The sequence below is a fragment of the Stegodyphus dumicola genome, chromosome 8, assembly GCF_044657685.1.
Source record: "Stegodyphus dumicola isolate Sdum_Otavi_A_Nest chromosome 8, ASM4465768v1".
Lineage (NCBI taxonomy): Eukaryota > Metazoa > Arthropoda > Arachnida > Araneae > Eresidae > Stegodyphus > Stegodyphus dumicola.
In genome coordinates this window covers 193,696,273-193,711,251 of record NC_140775.1, presented here as the reverse complement: position 1 = coordinate 193,711,251, position 14,979 = coordinate 193,696,273, and the positions used below count along the sequence as shown (strand labels likewise).

At 29.3% G+C, this 14,979-nt stretch overlaps 1 protein-coding gene across 3 annotated transcripts in view; it reads left to right on the top strand.

Moving 5' to 3' along the window:
- The window catches only part of Secp43 (tRNA Selenocysteine associated protein), an 82,682-nt gene that overhangs the window by 42,759 nt on the left and 24,944 nt on the right, over positions 1-14,979 (top strand). For all 3 annotated transcript variants that reach the window (XM_085822875.1, XM_085822876.1, XM_035367929.2), the window contains one exon: positions 8,723-8,826. In XM_085822875.1, coding sequence (XP_085679001.1) covers positions 8,723-8,826 — 104 coding nt within the window. The remainder of the gene's footprint in view (positions 1-8,722; positions 8,827-14,979) is intronic.

Sequence of the window (14,979 nt, the reverse complement as noted above, 5' to 3'; positions counted from 1 at the left end):
GTGTCTCTTCGAGAGAAGTTTTTTCCTGGAGGTCGAATATCCAGGAAATTATCATTATTAATTCAGAAGTCAAACAACAGAAATCAGCGTTATATTCTTTTTGTTGTTTGACTTCTGAATTAGTATTTATTCGGCGTGTTATTGTGTCTTAATCCACCATTATCTTTCAGTTCAGATTTTATGCGATTTATGTGTGTCATAGAAATGCTAGTCAAATTAGCAGCAAAAGTAACAATTCCATAATCAGAATTGTTCCAGTAATTTGTCAAAAACATTCATATCCAAAATCTTGGTAGAATTGCATAGTGGCTTTCCAGCCATGTGAGGTTGGATGTTCAACACATATGTTGATGAAGCAGATGTCTTGACAAAAGTGTGAATAATGGATTTTTCGAAAGAAGATGTTCAACTGTTTTCTGTAACTTGCAATAGTTCATCATTGTATGATCAATATTTTTACCTTCTTTGATAGGATTTTGCATCATGGCATAAAGCCACTATTTTGGACAAGCTTTTTCCATATTATGCTGTCAACATGTTTTGCGTGCCAGTTTTTAAGCAATAAGACCATTACAAATGGTTTGTTAATTTGAGCTTGAAAGCGTTTGATAGTGCAGTCAAAATTTAATAAATTTTGCACAAACGAATTGCTGTATTTAAAGTTTTGACTAACACTTTCATCCATGACTTGGGTTAATGTTGTCAGTCTTTTAGTGAATTCTTAAAATAACATATTTTTATTTTATTCAGCTATCAGTATTTTTAATAAGTTTTGAAAACATCTGAGGCATTAAATGGCTGCTTTTCTGCATAAATCATTTTAATATGTAATTTATGGTTTTTAAAAATAATAGAATAGTATTTTACTGAGGAAATCTGGTTATCCATCAGTCTTAACTTTCATTTTCTGTTATCCATCAACAATTAAACCAGTTGGATGAACAAAATAAATTCCCAAAAAAAGTGAAAATCATGAGGGAGGAGAAATCACAAGAAAAAAATGGCCGAATTTTATAATAAAACAAGATTGTTTTGTTGCGAAATGTAGTATCTAAAGCTAAAATGCTCCTTTAAACGATGCAATATTGTAGGGTTGAATAGTGCTGGTGAAGGCACTTTGAGACAACTTGTGGTGATTGTCAGCAATTGCATAAAAAGAAAGCTGTCACTGATGAAAACTTAACAAAATTGAAGCTGAAATTATGCTTTGTAATGAGTGGTTCAAGCAGCTTGAGAAGGAAGAAATTATAGTAAATTTGTAACACAAATGACATAACTGCAAAGTGCAATTTATAATGTAAAGTTAACTTATTGCTTTTATATATAGTCATGTATTCATTGATTTATTCAAATGTTGTATTTATTTCAATTATGTGCTGTTTTAATTTTACAGCATGTGAAATAATAAATATTGCTGCGTTAGACTATACACATATATATATACATTTTAAATATCCTTTGTGGAAAAAATATGAGAACAATGCTTGTATACCAGTTTTATTTGAAATGTGTAAAAAAAAAAAAAAAAGAAAAGAAAAGAAAAGAAAAAGGTACAGTTTCCCTGGAAATAACATCCATTAGAATGTACACTGTGAAAAAAAAAAAGAGGGGGACAGTTCTATATCTCCCGTTCTACTGGGCCGATTGACAAAATTCAAATTGCATTCTTCATGTCTCGAAAGTGCAACTTAGGATATATGTTAGATTTATATATAGCTCTATTCTAATTCTCAATTCTAGTTATTTTGACACAAAATCAGACTTTTTCTGAAATAACATACCAGTGTTTTTTCATATTTCGTTTCTACGACTCAAATTATGCCTTAATATGAAATTTTGTAAAATTTGGTGCGAAATTTATGGAGAAATTCACAAATTTATGTAAGTACTTTTTTTTTCAGTTGCGCCAAGAATAGTTCACTTGGCGAACTTCTTAATATATGGCAACCTATTTCCTTTCCCATAGGCAAAAAAAAAAAAAAAAACGTTACAATTGTTCCTTTTTTCAAATAATGTTCTTCATATTATATTTTTAATTATAATTGTTATGTAATTTTTTCTTTTTCAAATTTCATTTTAATTGTTTAAGTTGCATAGTTTCTTTCGAATAACTTTTTAAAAAATTTCTATTTACCCATTCAAACTGCATAGTTTGAATAAAAGGTGCATCGTTTATTTTTTTTCAAATAGTTTTTTTTTTTTTTTTTTTTTTTTTTTGTCATAGTTATTATTTTAGGTTATTTTTAAATTTTTAGACTTTTATTTTAATTGTTTGTGTTGCATTGTCTCTTCAGATAATTGTTTTAAAATTTTCTATTTATTCATTCGAACTGAGCATTTTAAATATATTTATTTATCAATAGAAATTTTCCAGGATTCGATTTCATTTATTTGAATTGCATTTCTTTCGGAAAAATACTTTTGTGCCACACTACGATGCATCTGAAAACTGAATATATTAAAAGAAAAAATACAGTAAAGCACAGTTAACATGCCTTTCAATGTTCCATTCAGAAAAGATGTATAAATGAGAAAGATGTATAACCGACATTTTAACTTAGGATTAGTTACGTATATTGCTTTAAATAGCTTTTAAGTAAAATTGTATTCATTGTACTTAATTTTATCATCCTACATTTAGTGTTTTAAAATGTTATTCATATTTTTGTCAAATATTTTATTTTTGAAATTGCAAGCATCAAATATCGTAAGATTAAAAAGTTTTAAATTAAAAAAAATACTAAATTTTTTCCAAAATTTAATTTTTTCAAAAATTTAATTTTTTCTTAATGACTTGCTCTTTTTCTTCAGGCATTCTGCAAGTATATTAAAAAGCATCCAACTTTTCAAAACATCTTGGTATTTCTGACATTAATTTTAAATAAAGTTATCGCCTTCCATTTCATAAAGGCCCACATACGGACGAGCTGTAAAGTTGCTGAACACAGGCAGTTCGCTCCGGGGTTCGAATTCCAGCGAACAGGCTGGTTGCATCAGCGTTTTTGTGGTTTTTCTCATTGTAACGTATATGCCAGTGGTTTCCCTTAGAAAGTTCTTTACGAAGGCATTTCTTTTAGGTAGATAGCCCTGCTTTGCCGTAACTTAATAATCCAATTCATCAGTACTTGGTCTGAGCCTTTATCAGTCTTTAAAGGCATGAGATGAAAGGGAAGATTGGCTTCACCAAGAGGGAAAACGTCTTTACGTGACATCCACATACATCACTGAATAAATGCTTGAATATTAAAATAATTTGACTAAGAAATCATAGGATTCTCCATTTATGATGATATGATGTTCTATAACTTAATTTAAGTTTATACAAACATGCAGCCGCTGTTCATTTTAATCTGCAATGATATTGTTTTTGTCTTTTCCGTTAGCGCAAGCTCAATTGATGGTATTTGCTGGTGTACATGTCCAAGTCTTTTCTCTTTGAACACCCAAATTCCTTGAAGTATTCTGAAAGTATATTCAAAAGTATCCAGTTTTTCGAAGCACCTTGGTATTTCTGGCAGCCTAGTTCCTCTTCAAATTTTTGCTTACTTTTCTCCCTAATTTTCTTCTTTCCTTCTACGTTTATTTTCAGTGCTCACCATAAGAAAATTAAGATTTTTCGATTGTTACACTTCCATAAATTTTGCATTCTTGACATTTTTAAAAAAAATATCAATTACATCAACTGCATTTCAGTTAAAGATAGCTTTTCATTTTCTAGGCATTTTAACTAAAAATATTTAAACCAAAGTCCAAAGGATGAATATTTTAAAAATGAGTGACCTGATTATTATATCGGCTACAAACAGTCTAAGTCAAATTAAAGATTATGTTCTTTATAACACGAGAGAAAATTAACCACTTAAAACATTCTTTCGAAGAGAATTAATGTAAAAATTTATAATTACATATATAATTTTTAAAGCTGGGACATGATCCAAACTATCAATGTCCTGTTTGCTTAAAAACTTTGTGAAAATAAACATCAAACGAACTTTCTCAGTTTTAGACAATTCAATTTAAATGGAGTCAAAGTACAGTGGCAGACGATAACACTAAGGCAAAAATTTACTCTTACAAATATTTTTTAAAAAAAGGGAGAAAAAAAGAAATTTAAAAGGTTTAAAATTTGAATCATCTATAATTTTAATAAAATAGCTTTTCATATAGTATTAATAAATATTTATTATGCATCATTGAGGGAAAAAATTTCATATGATTAATTCTCCCTAAAAATTTATTTGAAATTTAAGGTTGAAAATAGCTGTGGAAATTAATTCACTGTAACAAAAATCCATAAACCACATTTGTCGTTATTATTGCTAAAAAAAATGCCAGATTTCAAAACGCGAAAATATGTAAATTCGCGTATATCTTAGAAAATTTTGAATAAAAAAACTCTTAATTTTTTGCAAGTATGCTTAGAACTACACCTACTTTAAGATGATGGTAAAAATTTTATAGGTTATAATTCAAAATTTTTCGCAAAATTTATAAAAATTGTTTAAAAATAGAAATTTTAAAAATAAAACACAAAAAATGGGTGAATTTTATTTGGAATGAACCTAAGTTTCGAATGTGAAAGGAAAAAATCAAAAAAAGTTTAATGAAAAAAGAGATATTAATAAATATATGCCAAATTCAATTAATATTGAGGAGCTGAAATTTTGAGAGCTAATTTTTTTAAAAAACTACTCGTACGATTTTTACAAAACTAGGCAGTCTGTCATAAATTGAGTCATAGAATCGAAATATGTAAAAAAAAATGGTATGTTATTTCAGAAAAAGTCCGATTTTGTATCAAAATACCTATGTTAGAATAGTGCTGTATATAAATCTAATATATATCCTAAGTCGCGCTTTCGAGACATAAAAAATGCAATTTGAATTTTGTCAAACGGCTCAGTAGAACGAGAGATATAGAACTGTCCTTTTTAAATATTTTTTTTATGATAGTAAACAAATTAAAAAGCAATAAGGTAATAAATTTTGAATTCTGATATTGATTTTTATTCACAGTATACAAAAACGTGTTATGCTATACAGTATGTTATGTGTGAAATGGATCATTGTTACTGACTGCTTATAACTTTTGGTGGTGATATGAGGTTTGAAATTAAGGTTGGGGGAGTTTCTGTTATCTCTCACGACGGTGTTTCTAAGACTAAACTTTTTATTGTAACACTATACTCTGAATAAATTTAGTAATAACTATTGTAAGGTTTTTTTCTATGCTTGTATGTCTTCATGGTGTACCTGGAAAGCACGTCTAGCTAGGAATCAGAAGGCATAGAATTCAAGTCTCGGCAAGGGCATAGCTAGTTTTTCATGTTTTCTGCTTCGAAAAACTTAATGGTCTTTTACCATGTTGATAAACAAGGTCAGCATTTGCATAAGAAGGACCCAGTTTTTCTTCTTTATAGATATTGACAGCATATGAAAACGTTGATTTAAGATATTCATGTGAAAAGTTTATGCTGATTATTTTTCGGGTATTTTTTAAGATTTGAGGAATTCTGTTTGTTCAGAAATTATATTATTATTATTTTCATGTGTATAAAAGGGCAGTCATTATTTTGAAGGCAACATAATTTAAATTGAATTTTAAAGTACTCTCTTTATTACAGAATATAATGTAGTGTTTAACCGTTAATCTATTTGACCAGGAAAAAAGCTGATGAGAATATAATTAATCATGATACACAGTTAGAAGCATAATTTTGCTTTGACGCAAAGCATTAAAAAAATTGTACTTTTAAATACCCATGTGTGCAAAAATGATTAATGAAGAAATAAAATTAGCAATCTAGTTAACAGAGTCGTGCTTACATATTTCTTCACCTGAGGCCTTTGCTCCTCTACATGCAATGCAGAATTATTTACTTGAGAGGGAAAATAAATAAATAATATTATTTCAAGTCCAAAATACTCTTACAGGAAAAATTAAAACAGAAAAGAATTATGCCAAGTGGCACATTAAATTAATGAAGTAACAACCTTGTGTTTGGCTAAGATTTAGTCAAGATCTCAATCGATTTCAAGGGTGAACAGGAACAGGTCCTTCTTCATCAGGAGTGATATGCAAAACTGGAAAGCAGATCTAGGATCATTATTTTGCAGCTGGTGCATGGCTTTTTAGTCTTTACCAGTAGTTCAAATTATTGCCCTAAGGCCTTTCACTTTAATTTTATAAAATAATGTGCATTTGCATTGCAGCACACCAACCGGAAGCGAGAATCAAGTAGTGACAAAGTCCGGGGAAGTCGTGGTCGAGTTCTAGTAGCAGTTATATTCAAAAAGGCGTTTCATTTCTTTCAGATAACATTTCAGTTTGATAGCAGTTTCTTTCTTTCTGCACTTATTCATCCTATTACACTATTAATTCTGTCCATGTACAACATTCTAAGTAATTCACATAAGTATTTATGTGAGCACTAAGCCATGTGAGTTTATTGTCAAATTCTGAGAGAGTAGTTGTTGTTAACAGTTGGCTGTGATCTCTTGGTAGATAATGTTTGCATCACTGAGATGCTGAATGCGTCATGAAACTGAGCTCAGATAACTGCTAATATGAATGGCTTCTTAAGAAGCATAAAATGGTAGTGAAGTGATTCTGATGCTAATTATCAAGGTGATTCTGTTCTAATGAGTGATTTGTTTTGCCAGAATTTTGGCAATTATTGATCTGAAATTTTGACACTTATTGGTTTGAAATTGATATTCCGCCACGCTTACACATATTTGAAAGTCATCCTGAGGTCATTACATTTCTTTCTCAGTGTGATTCTGTAGCCTCTGCTACTAGCCTGATGTTTGGCGATGATTTCTTTGAAATGTTTTGCAAAGAGTTGGATACTTCTCATGATCAGACATCAGTAAAAGATAAAACATCACCTAAAGCACTCAAGTAGTCTCCTATAACACAAATAAATGTTATAGAAAGTTAATGAGATGTAAACTCATTTTTTATTGCTGATCCCCCCCCCAAAAAAATAGTAGTATGCCCAGCAAATGCACAGCCACTGGGGTAAGTTAGTACTTTTGATAGGAAGAACATGTAATGGATGCTGTGGTTTCAGAACAACAGCTTTACAGCTTGTTTGAAATTTCTTTCAAGGAGATAATATTGACAGATATGTACAGATTCAAAATGCAAACAGAGACAACAGAAGTTGCTTCAGTTTGAATATACTTTTGTAGAAAGAAATCATTCTGAGTTGTCTTCTGACAATACACTGAAAACAAAGCTAGGGATAGGGAATTAATTGAATTTTAGATATCATTAAAAGATGGCTATTCTGTGTATGAGGTCAAGTCTCTGCAGATATTAGTTTTTGGCAATAACTGCAATAAAAAGCAATTTTCATGAGAAAAATCAGTGGAAAATGTTCAGTGCAATTTCAAGGTTTTAGAAGATGGGTAACAAAGAAGTTCTTACTTTAATTTCAATTTAACATCCAATGATATAATTCTTAAAAATATAGATTTATTTAGAACCTATTAAATAAAGTGTTTCAGAATTTAAGTATGTCATTTATTTTTTAAATTTTAACTTTAGATAAGTTAAAATGGGTGCCATAAAAAGTTTTTGTTTATCTAAAGTGTTACAAACTGAAAATGTTTAAGACTATGCTTTAAAGTGTAAAATACGTAGTATATATAATGTAGACTGTTTTTTTTTTTTTTGTTTTTTTTGTGTGTGAACACTAATAATAAGAATGTTCGGCATCATTTCATTTAAATTATTTAGGAGTTAAATTTAGGTAAAAGATTCATACATAGATTTAATAAATATAGCAACACTGTTGGTTGCTAAGGGGTGTTTAGGATATATCTTTAAAAAATATAATTAAAGATAATTAAAGGTATATTAAAATTTTTATTGGAGGATTTTTTTAACCTGTAAAGAATTACAAGTTGTTGAAAAAATGTATTTACCTCTCAGAAGTTTAATAGAATTATGAGACTGAAAACTATTTAGCTGCAAATGCTGGTAAAAGTCTTCATGTATGAATAATTTATAATTTTTAAATAGTTCTATATATAATTTATGTTGTATTTGTTATTGTTCTTAGTTCTAATAAAAATAGTTAAATATATAAAATTATACATATTTCAAAAGGAGTACCAAAAACAGTGGTTAATTTTTTAGATTTCCAATTTAAAATGTAGTTAAATTATCCTACATACTGTAAACATCAGAAATTGCTTTCTTCATAAGCCAAATGCACCTTTTAATTCTGCATTACATAGATTTTTTTGGCACTTCTTTCTAATATAGACATAAAAACTCCCGATACCAAATCATCATGTGTATGTATTCATAAATATGTCATCTAGAAAAAAGGAAAAGTGTGACTCCAAAGTTTCTGGGCATTTACATTTTTCCCATCCTGTCTAAGCTCGTCAAATGTAAATTGTGTATTTTTAGGTAATGCTATTTAATTGATGCTGACATTTTCCCTGTAGCTTACTAGTTTCTGTGCTGATCTGTGAATCACTGGTCATTCTGTAACCTTGTGAAACTGTGGAAAAATGCTGAATGACCATCATTTAAACAGGTAGAAGTCATCTCAATTTTGAGAAAAATGTAGCTACCAAGCATTCATTTGGGAAGGTAATACTAAAGCAACTTACAGATTTCTGATCATCGTGAAATTTCTCATCGAAAAAGATTTTTCGTGTTTTGAATGTCTAATCTCTATATATTTTTGCTTTTTAACAGGAAAGATTACTCCTTATTTGTGGGAGACCTCAGTCCTGAAGTAGACGATTTGGCTTTGTTTGATGCATTTGTAACCAGATACAAGACTGTTAAATTAGCAAAAGGTAAAGATATGGAGAACCTGAAACTTGTTTTTTATTTTTAAAGATACTGATGTATTTTATGGTATTCTAACAATATGGCTGATTGTTATCCTTCTGATTATATTGTTGCGTGCGTACGGGTTCGTTATAAAATGAATGCACAAGTCCGATGAAAAATGAACAAAAATTTATTATTATCAGAACAAAAATGCTTAAATTTTCTCAAATTATCATGCAGTATTACAATATCTCACAGTAGTTATCTTTTAACTACTCAAATGTACAATAGAACATAATTCAAAACAGTTAAAGAACGCTTATCCGCGAATTCGCTATAATCAACAACAGCAGTTTTCTAAACAACAACAAACTAAGCAACTCCTACAAACTGAGATGTTTTCCTCCTTTTATAAGATTTTAAAATCACGCGCTAGAATTTTCCACTACTTTCTCGAAATCAAAAAGAGATATTTATTTATTTAATGCTTGTATTTTCAATTTTCCGGCTTAGCTTTCTTTTAATATTCGTCACGCGCTGCACTGCGCGAGAAATAAAACCATTTAATTTATAATTGAACTAACATTAGCTTTTTAAATACCAAATTCATAACAATATATATTCTGGTTAAGTTAAATTTATCAAAAATAAATTAATCTTTATGTATTAAAAAAAGTTACTCCATTAAGACAATTTAGCTCCCCCACTCTACTGAGTTAAATTCAGCAATATCTCACACATAATCCAAATAATTGGTTCTGCCAACACTCTGAACTGTTTGAACCTAGCCTAATCAAGAAAACTAAATGCATACAAATAATTAAAATTGGTTCCAAAGCAAAATTTTCTTTTGCTTCTCAATAAACCCTTAACTGTTTGAAACTAGCTTGATCAAGAAACTAATAAATAATTAAAATTTGTTCCAAAGCAAAATTTTCTTTTGCTTCTCAATAAATCAAATGTGATTAATAAATTCAATACTCTTAGAAATACTGTTCCCCAGTTAAAGCCTCATTCAGTTTGCATCAGCCTCATGCATCTTATCATTCTTTTTTCCACTAGAACTTTTGGTTGCTCTCTGTCAGTTTGTAAAGGGATCTTGCTATGGAAGAAGAGTTTTTTTCAGATGTTCTATAGTAGGTGTAAAGCTCCAGGGAACTTCTCAGCTAATGGACATTTTTTGGGGGTATCTCCACTCTTAAACTGCAGACAATTTTCCTGGATATGTACACTTTTGGGAAATTACATGACTGAGTTAAATGACTTCCTGTCTGAACGATTTATGTTTGGCAGGACTTAATTTTAGATTGGCTTCCTTCGATTTCTGAAGCACCTTCTTAATATTTTCTAATGATGATGTTATCTGCATATATCAGACAGGCTTTGTAGGAAAGATCTCTCACCATGTTCATGAGATGTTCAAATGTTGTTACCGCATTATATAATCTAAATGGCTTCATCTTGAACTGCTCAAGTCCTTGTCCAGTAGTAAATGCCGTCTTTTCTCAATCGTCAGAATTTATCTCTACTTGCCAATATCCACTCTCTAAATCAGGTGTCAGAAACCTGCTCAGAATCATCAGTAAGTTGTTAGAATAAACCATGGGAGAAAAATAAGAGATGATGTGTCTTAACATGTATAATAAATAGCCGTAACACTTGATGAGTGTCTTTTATATTAAAATTTCTTTGACAAGAATAATACAAGCCCTAATTCAGGTTCTGTATCATCCAAGTATTGGTATAAATGGGCTAATTTAAATAGTGCTATATATAGATATAAAAAAGCAGTTCTTCTGTTATGTGTTGCAGAAATGTTAGTTATTACGCAAACGGTTATATTGACTAAAGTTTGTAATATGTTTAGACTGAAGATAGTAATGAAGCAGAGTTGTCAACTCTCCCGCCAACCTGATTTACAATATATTTCTCCCGACTTACTCTTAAAATTTCTCATGATTTTTATGGAACTTAATACTTAATATAAGTATTAAGTTCCATAAAACGCTATATGAATATTTGAACCAAAAATATGCTATATGAACCAAAAATATATATATGAACCAAAAATATCATATATATTATATGAACCAAAAAAAAAAGTGATTATATGATGCTATATGAACCAAAAAAAAATGTGATTTTGGATGTCTGAAAGCAATTGAATTTTCTCTAGATTATATCTAAAACAAAACCTTTTGAATCAGATGAGAATTTCTGCTTTGTGAGTGAAAGCATACGTATTCAGAAACGTCGTTCTCCAGTTCTTCAGTGGGCATCGAGCTCCACTGCATGTCATCTGGCATATATTAACCAGTGAGCACAAAGCAAGGTTAAGGCTGTTATTTGGATGTTCTTTAGTAATTTCATTCATCTTGTCCTGAGTTGTGCGAGTACACGTGCCTTCGGGAAATAGTTTTAGAAATGATCTTTTGTTATGTCTGCGAGAAAGGTGAAATACTCCTGTACGTTTCAAAAATGGTACACAGTTGACTTTCCCTCCATTATTTCCTCAAGGAAATGTAATAAATTTATAATTGTAATGTGTACCGTCTGTCGTTGCGATTTTTCGATTTCGCATGGTGACAAGTATGATAAAGGAATAAAAATTATATTTGTGTTTTTGAGAATATGTATCTGCACAGAAAACAGAATAGATAATAGCAGTATTATTTAACCAAAAAAATTGTGCATAGTTCAATGTATGGATAAAATTCAGAAATCATGTGAAGAATTTATTTAGTAGAAGCATGTTTTGGTGTTGAACAAAAGAAATGGCTAATAAGATAACCAATAGTTAAAATGACAAGGATTGTACATAAAAATTTTCAATAATATCTAAAGCATGAGATTCAGAAAATGAAGCATGCCATTGAAAATTAATAGTAAGAAAAATTTAACATTATAAATAACTACTTGTTGATTTAAATATCATCAGTACCTGATCAAGTGAGAATTTGAGGAAATATGTTTTAGTCTTTTTATTTCAAATTACTTTTGTTAAAAACAGTTTAAGGAAAGGGGACGGAGAGTGATATAAAGTTAGCTCTTTGCTTTCTCATAACATTTCTTTTATTTTTCAATATAAAACAGCTGTTTTATTTTCTTGCAAGAAAATAAAAATTTCTTCTTGGTTTCTTCCTTGGCATCACTTTAAACTGCAGTTTTTTTTATCAGTGTTTGCCAGTTTTAGGAGATTGGTGATTATAAATTCTTAGTTATGGCACTTCAAGCAATGAATATTATGTATGTTTATGCTTTTTATTACAGATTGTATGTATTGTGTTAAGTAGATCAAATAACTTTAACATACATTATTTTTCATTTGTTTATTTTTAATATACATCAATTTGAAAAGATGAGCAAATGGAAATGTTAATTACTAAAATGAAGCTAAAAGCATTGAAATATACTGATAATGGAGAGAAAATTAAAAATAAAATTACTAATATGGTGCATTACCAATCTATATTTATAAAATTATATCTTAAATCTACTGTTGGTATTATTTTTATGAGCAAGTTGCAAGAATTTGCTTCAAAACTGGACTTGAAACATATATAAATAATGAATCTTACTTATCTTTTTAACTTTGTAAATATTAATATGACATATATATATATACAGGATGATCATAATTTAAGTTTGCTGATTCAGAGATCTTTGAATTAGATTAATTAACATAATATATACTTTACAATTTATCATATCAGTTATTAAGCATTATGAATAAAATCAGAAGTAGAAGTGCCATTTCATGCTTTCAAACAGTTTTGGTATCCAAAAATTTTGTAAAACTTCAATTCTTAACATTTTAGAATTAAATTATTATTTTGCTTGTTTTTCTGTTTGCCAAATCATCAAGGACACTGTAGAGGTCTACTTTGCTGTAGTTGCCATTACTGTGTACACATTATAGGAAAATTTGACTTCAAAATATACATCTGGAGAGCTTTATGTACTTTGTATAATTTTTTTTTTTTTTTTTTTTTTTTTAATTAAACTATTCTCACAACTAGAAGTGAAGCATCTGTGAGGAAAGTTTGCTATAGAATTACAATATTTGTGAATTTTATACTTTAGAATAAATTTCAAAAGTTCATAAAGATCATCCTTTCATGTCCGTGTTTTGCTTTCCTCAGCAATAGCAGAAATAAAAATATTTCATTCATAATAAGTAATTTTTCCTATTCATGTGATCATGATCATAATTTATGTGATATTTACATTTTCATTCAAAAATTTTGGTACAATATAGAAGATATAAGAAATATAGATATTGAAATCTTGTAATGATTTCTGTGAGCACTTTGTCTAGTGTAACAACTATTTTTTCTATCAATGTAATTTCTCTTGGCAATTCAGTATTTCATTATTCTGCACCTGCCTCAGTGACCTATAATTAATTGCTATGAAAATAATAACAAAATAAACATCATACTTGTAAATTTTATTACATCTCCAATACACAATGCTTATTTTATCTGTTTATGCTTTGAACAAAATACATTCGTGTGTTCTTGGCACAGAAAATTTTCACATTTTCAGCATCGCATGCACATATGTTTCTGCTCTTTGCACTGTATAATATTGATAATATAGTATTATCAATAAGAATATTCCAACTACTAAATGGATCGGTAACATTTCTGGCCTGTCCTGCAGGTCTTGGAAGATGAGTCATACTATGTGAATGAAATCTTGGACTTTGCCTAAATTTCTCCCCCCCCCCATCTTATCTAACAAAATCGTCAAAAGCATTCATCGTCATTTAGTGTATCTATGTTATGCTTGCTGAATATTTCACTGTCAGTATCATCATCAATTTCCCAAGTGCAAACTTCATCACTTTCAACTATTTCTAATAAATCTTGCCATTGCATCTCCAATTCATGGGGACGCGTTCTTTTTGCCATATAATGCCCTTAGGAACCTTTAAATGTATAATTTCATACACTCTAAAATTACTTGCGAGTAGAAATATTTACTGTTGCACTCCATAAATAAATATCCCATCAGAAAAATGCTTACGCAGACAGGCACATAGGGTGTGACATACCTCAGTTGCTACAAAATACCAATGAAACTTTTTCTGAAAACCTGTGCAATGGAAAACCAATTGTGAAGTTCAGTGCATACAGAATTTTGATTTCACAAGTTGGGAATATTCCAGTTTTTTATAGAGGTTGGGTATAATGCAACACGCATGCTTTCTTAGGGGTCAAGAGTGTGTTTTAAATTGTTGGCCAGCTTTAAAAATCTTTTTAAGTATGCTTCTTGCTTTTTTTTTTTTTTTTTTTTTTTTTGTGAGTCATTATATTGTTCTATACACTGTGCATTTATCATCTCTGTAGCTCTGCAAATGTTACTACTGCATGCAGTGGGAGATCTTTTATCTGTTGTGTAGCTTTGTAAATAACAGGTTGTGTGAATCTGGCTGTTTGCCAAAACATAAGTGTTTTATTAATTTTTCATTTGATATGTATGTAATTGATGTAGATTAAAATGATTGTAATCTGGTACATTCAATTTATAATTTTTATGAATATTTGGAATATTAATTTAAGTAATAAAAATATTTTTAATATAACATATTGCTTTCCTGCATATACATTTTTAAAATCTCATGAATAAAAAAATAGAAAAAGAATATTAAACATCTTTATTTCATTTTTTGTTAATTTAATTTTGGGTGCCTAGACTAGGTAATAATGATCATATGTATAAAGTTCTGCATTTAAATAGAAATGGGTATAAAAACATATGTTAAAATGCATTGCCATTTTCTTTCATTTTATTGAAACTTTTCTAGAAACATAAATATAGTAAGAGCCTTGTTATCCGTTAAATGTGAAGTTGATGTAACTGAGATATTTTAGATTTTTTCTTTAAATTAGAAAAGCTGGTAGTGATGTAGTTTGCAATCTACCCCTTAGTTATTCCTGCAATGTAACCCTCTGAGCAGCTTGACTGTCTTTATCTCATCATGAGATTTTTTGTCAGTTGTTATATATTAGATATTTTGTTTTCTTACTTTTTAAAATAATGTAAATATTATCTTAATGAAATGTGAGTTTATGAAAACAGAGACTGAAATAAGTAATTATACAAATTTAGCTGATAAGTTACAGAATCCTGGCATCACGAAAAATTATGTTGATGTGCATGATGTTCGA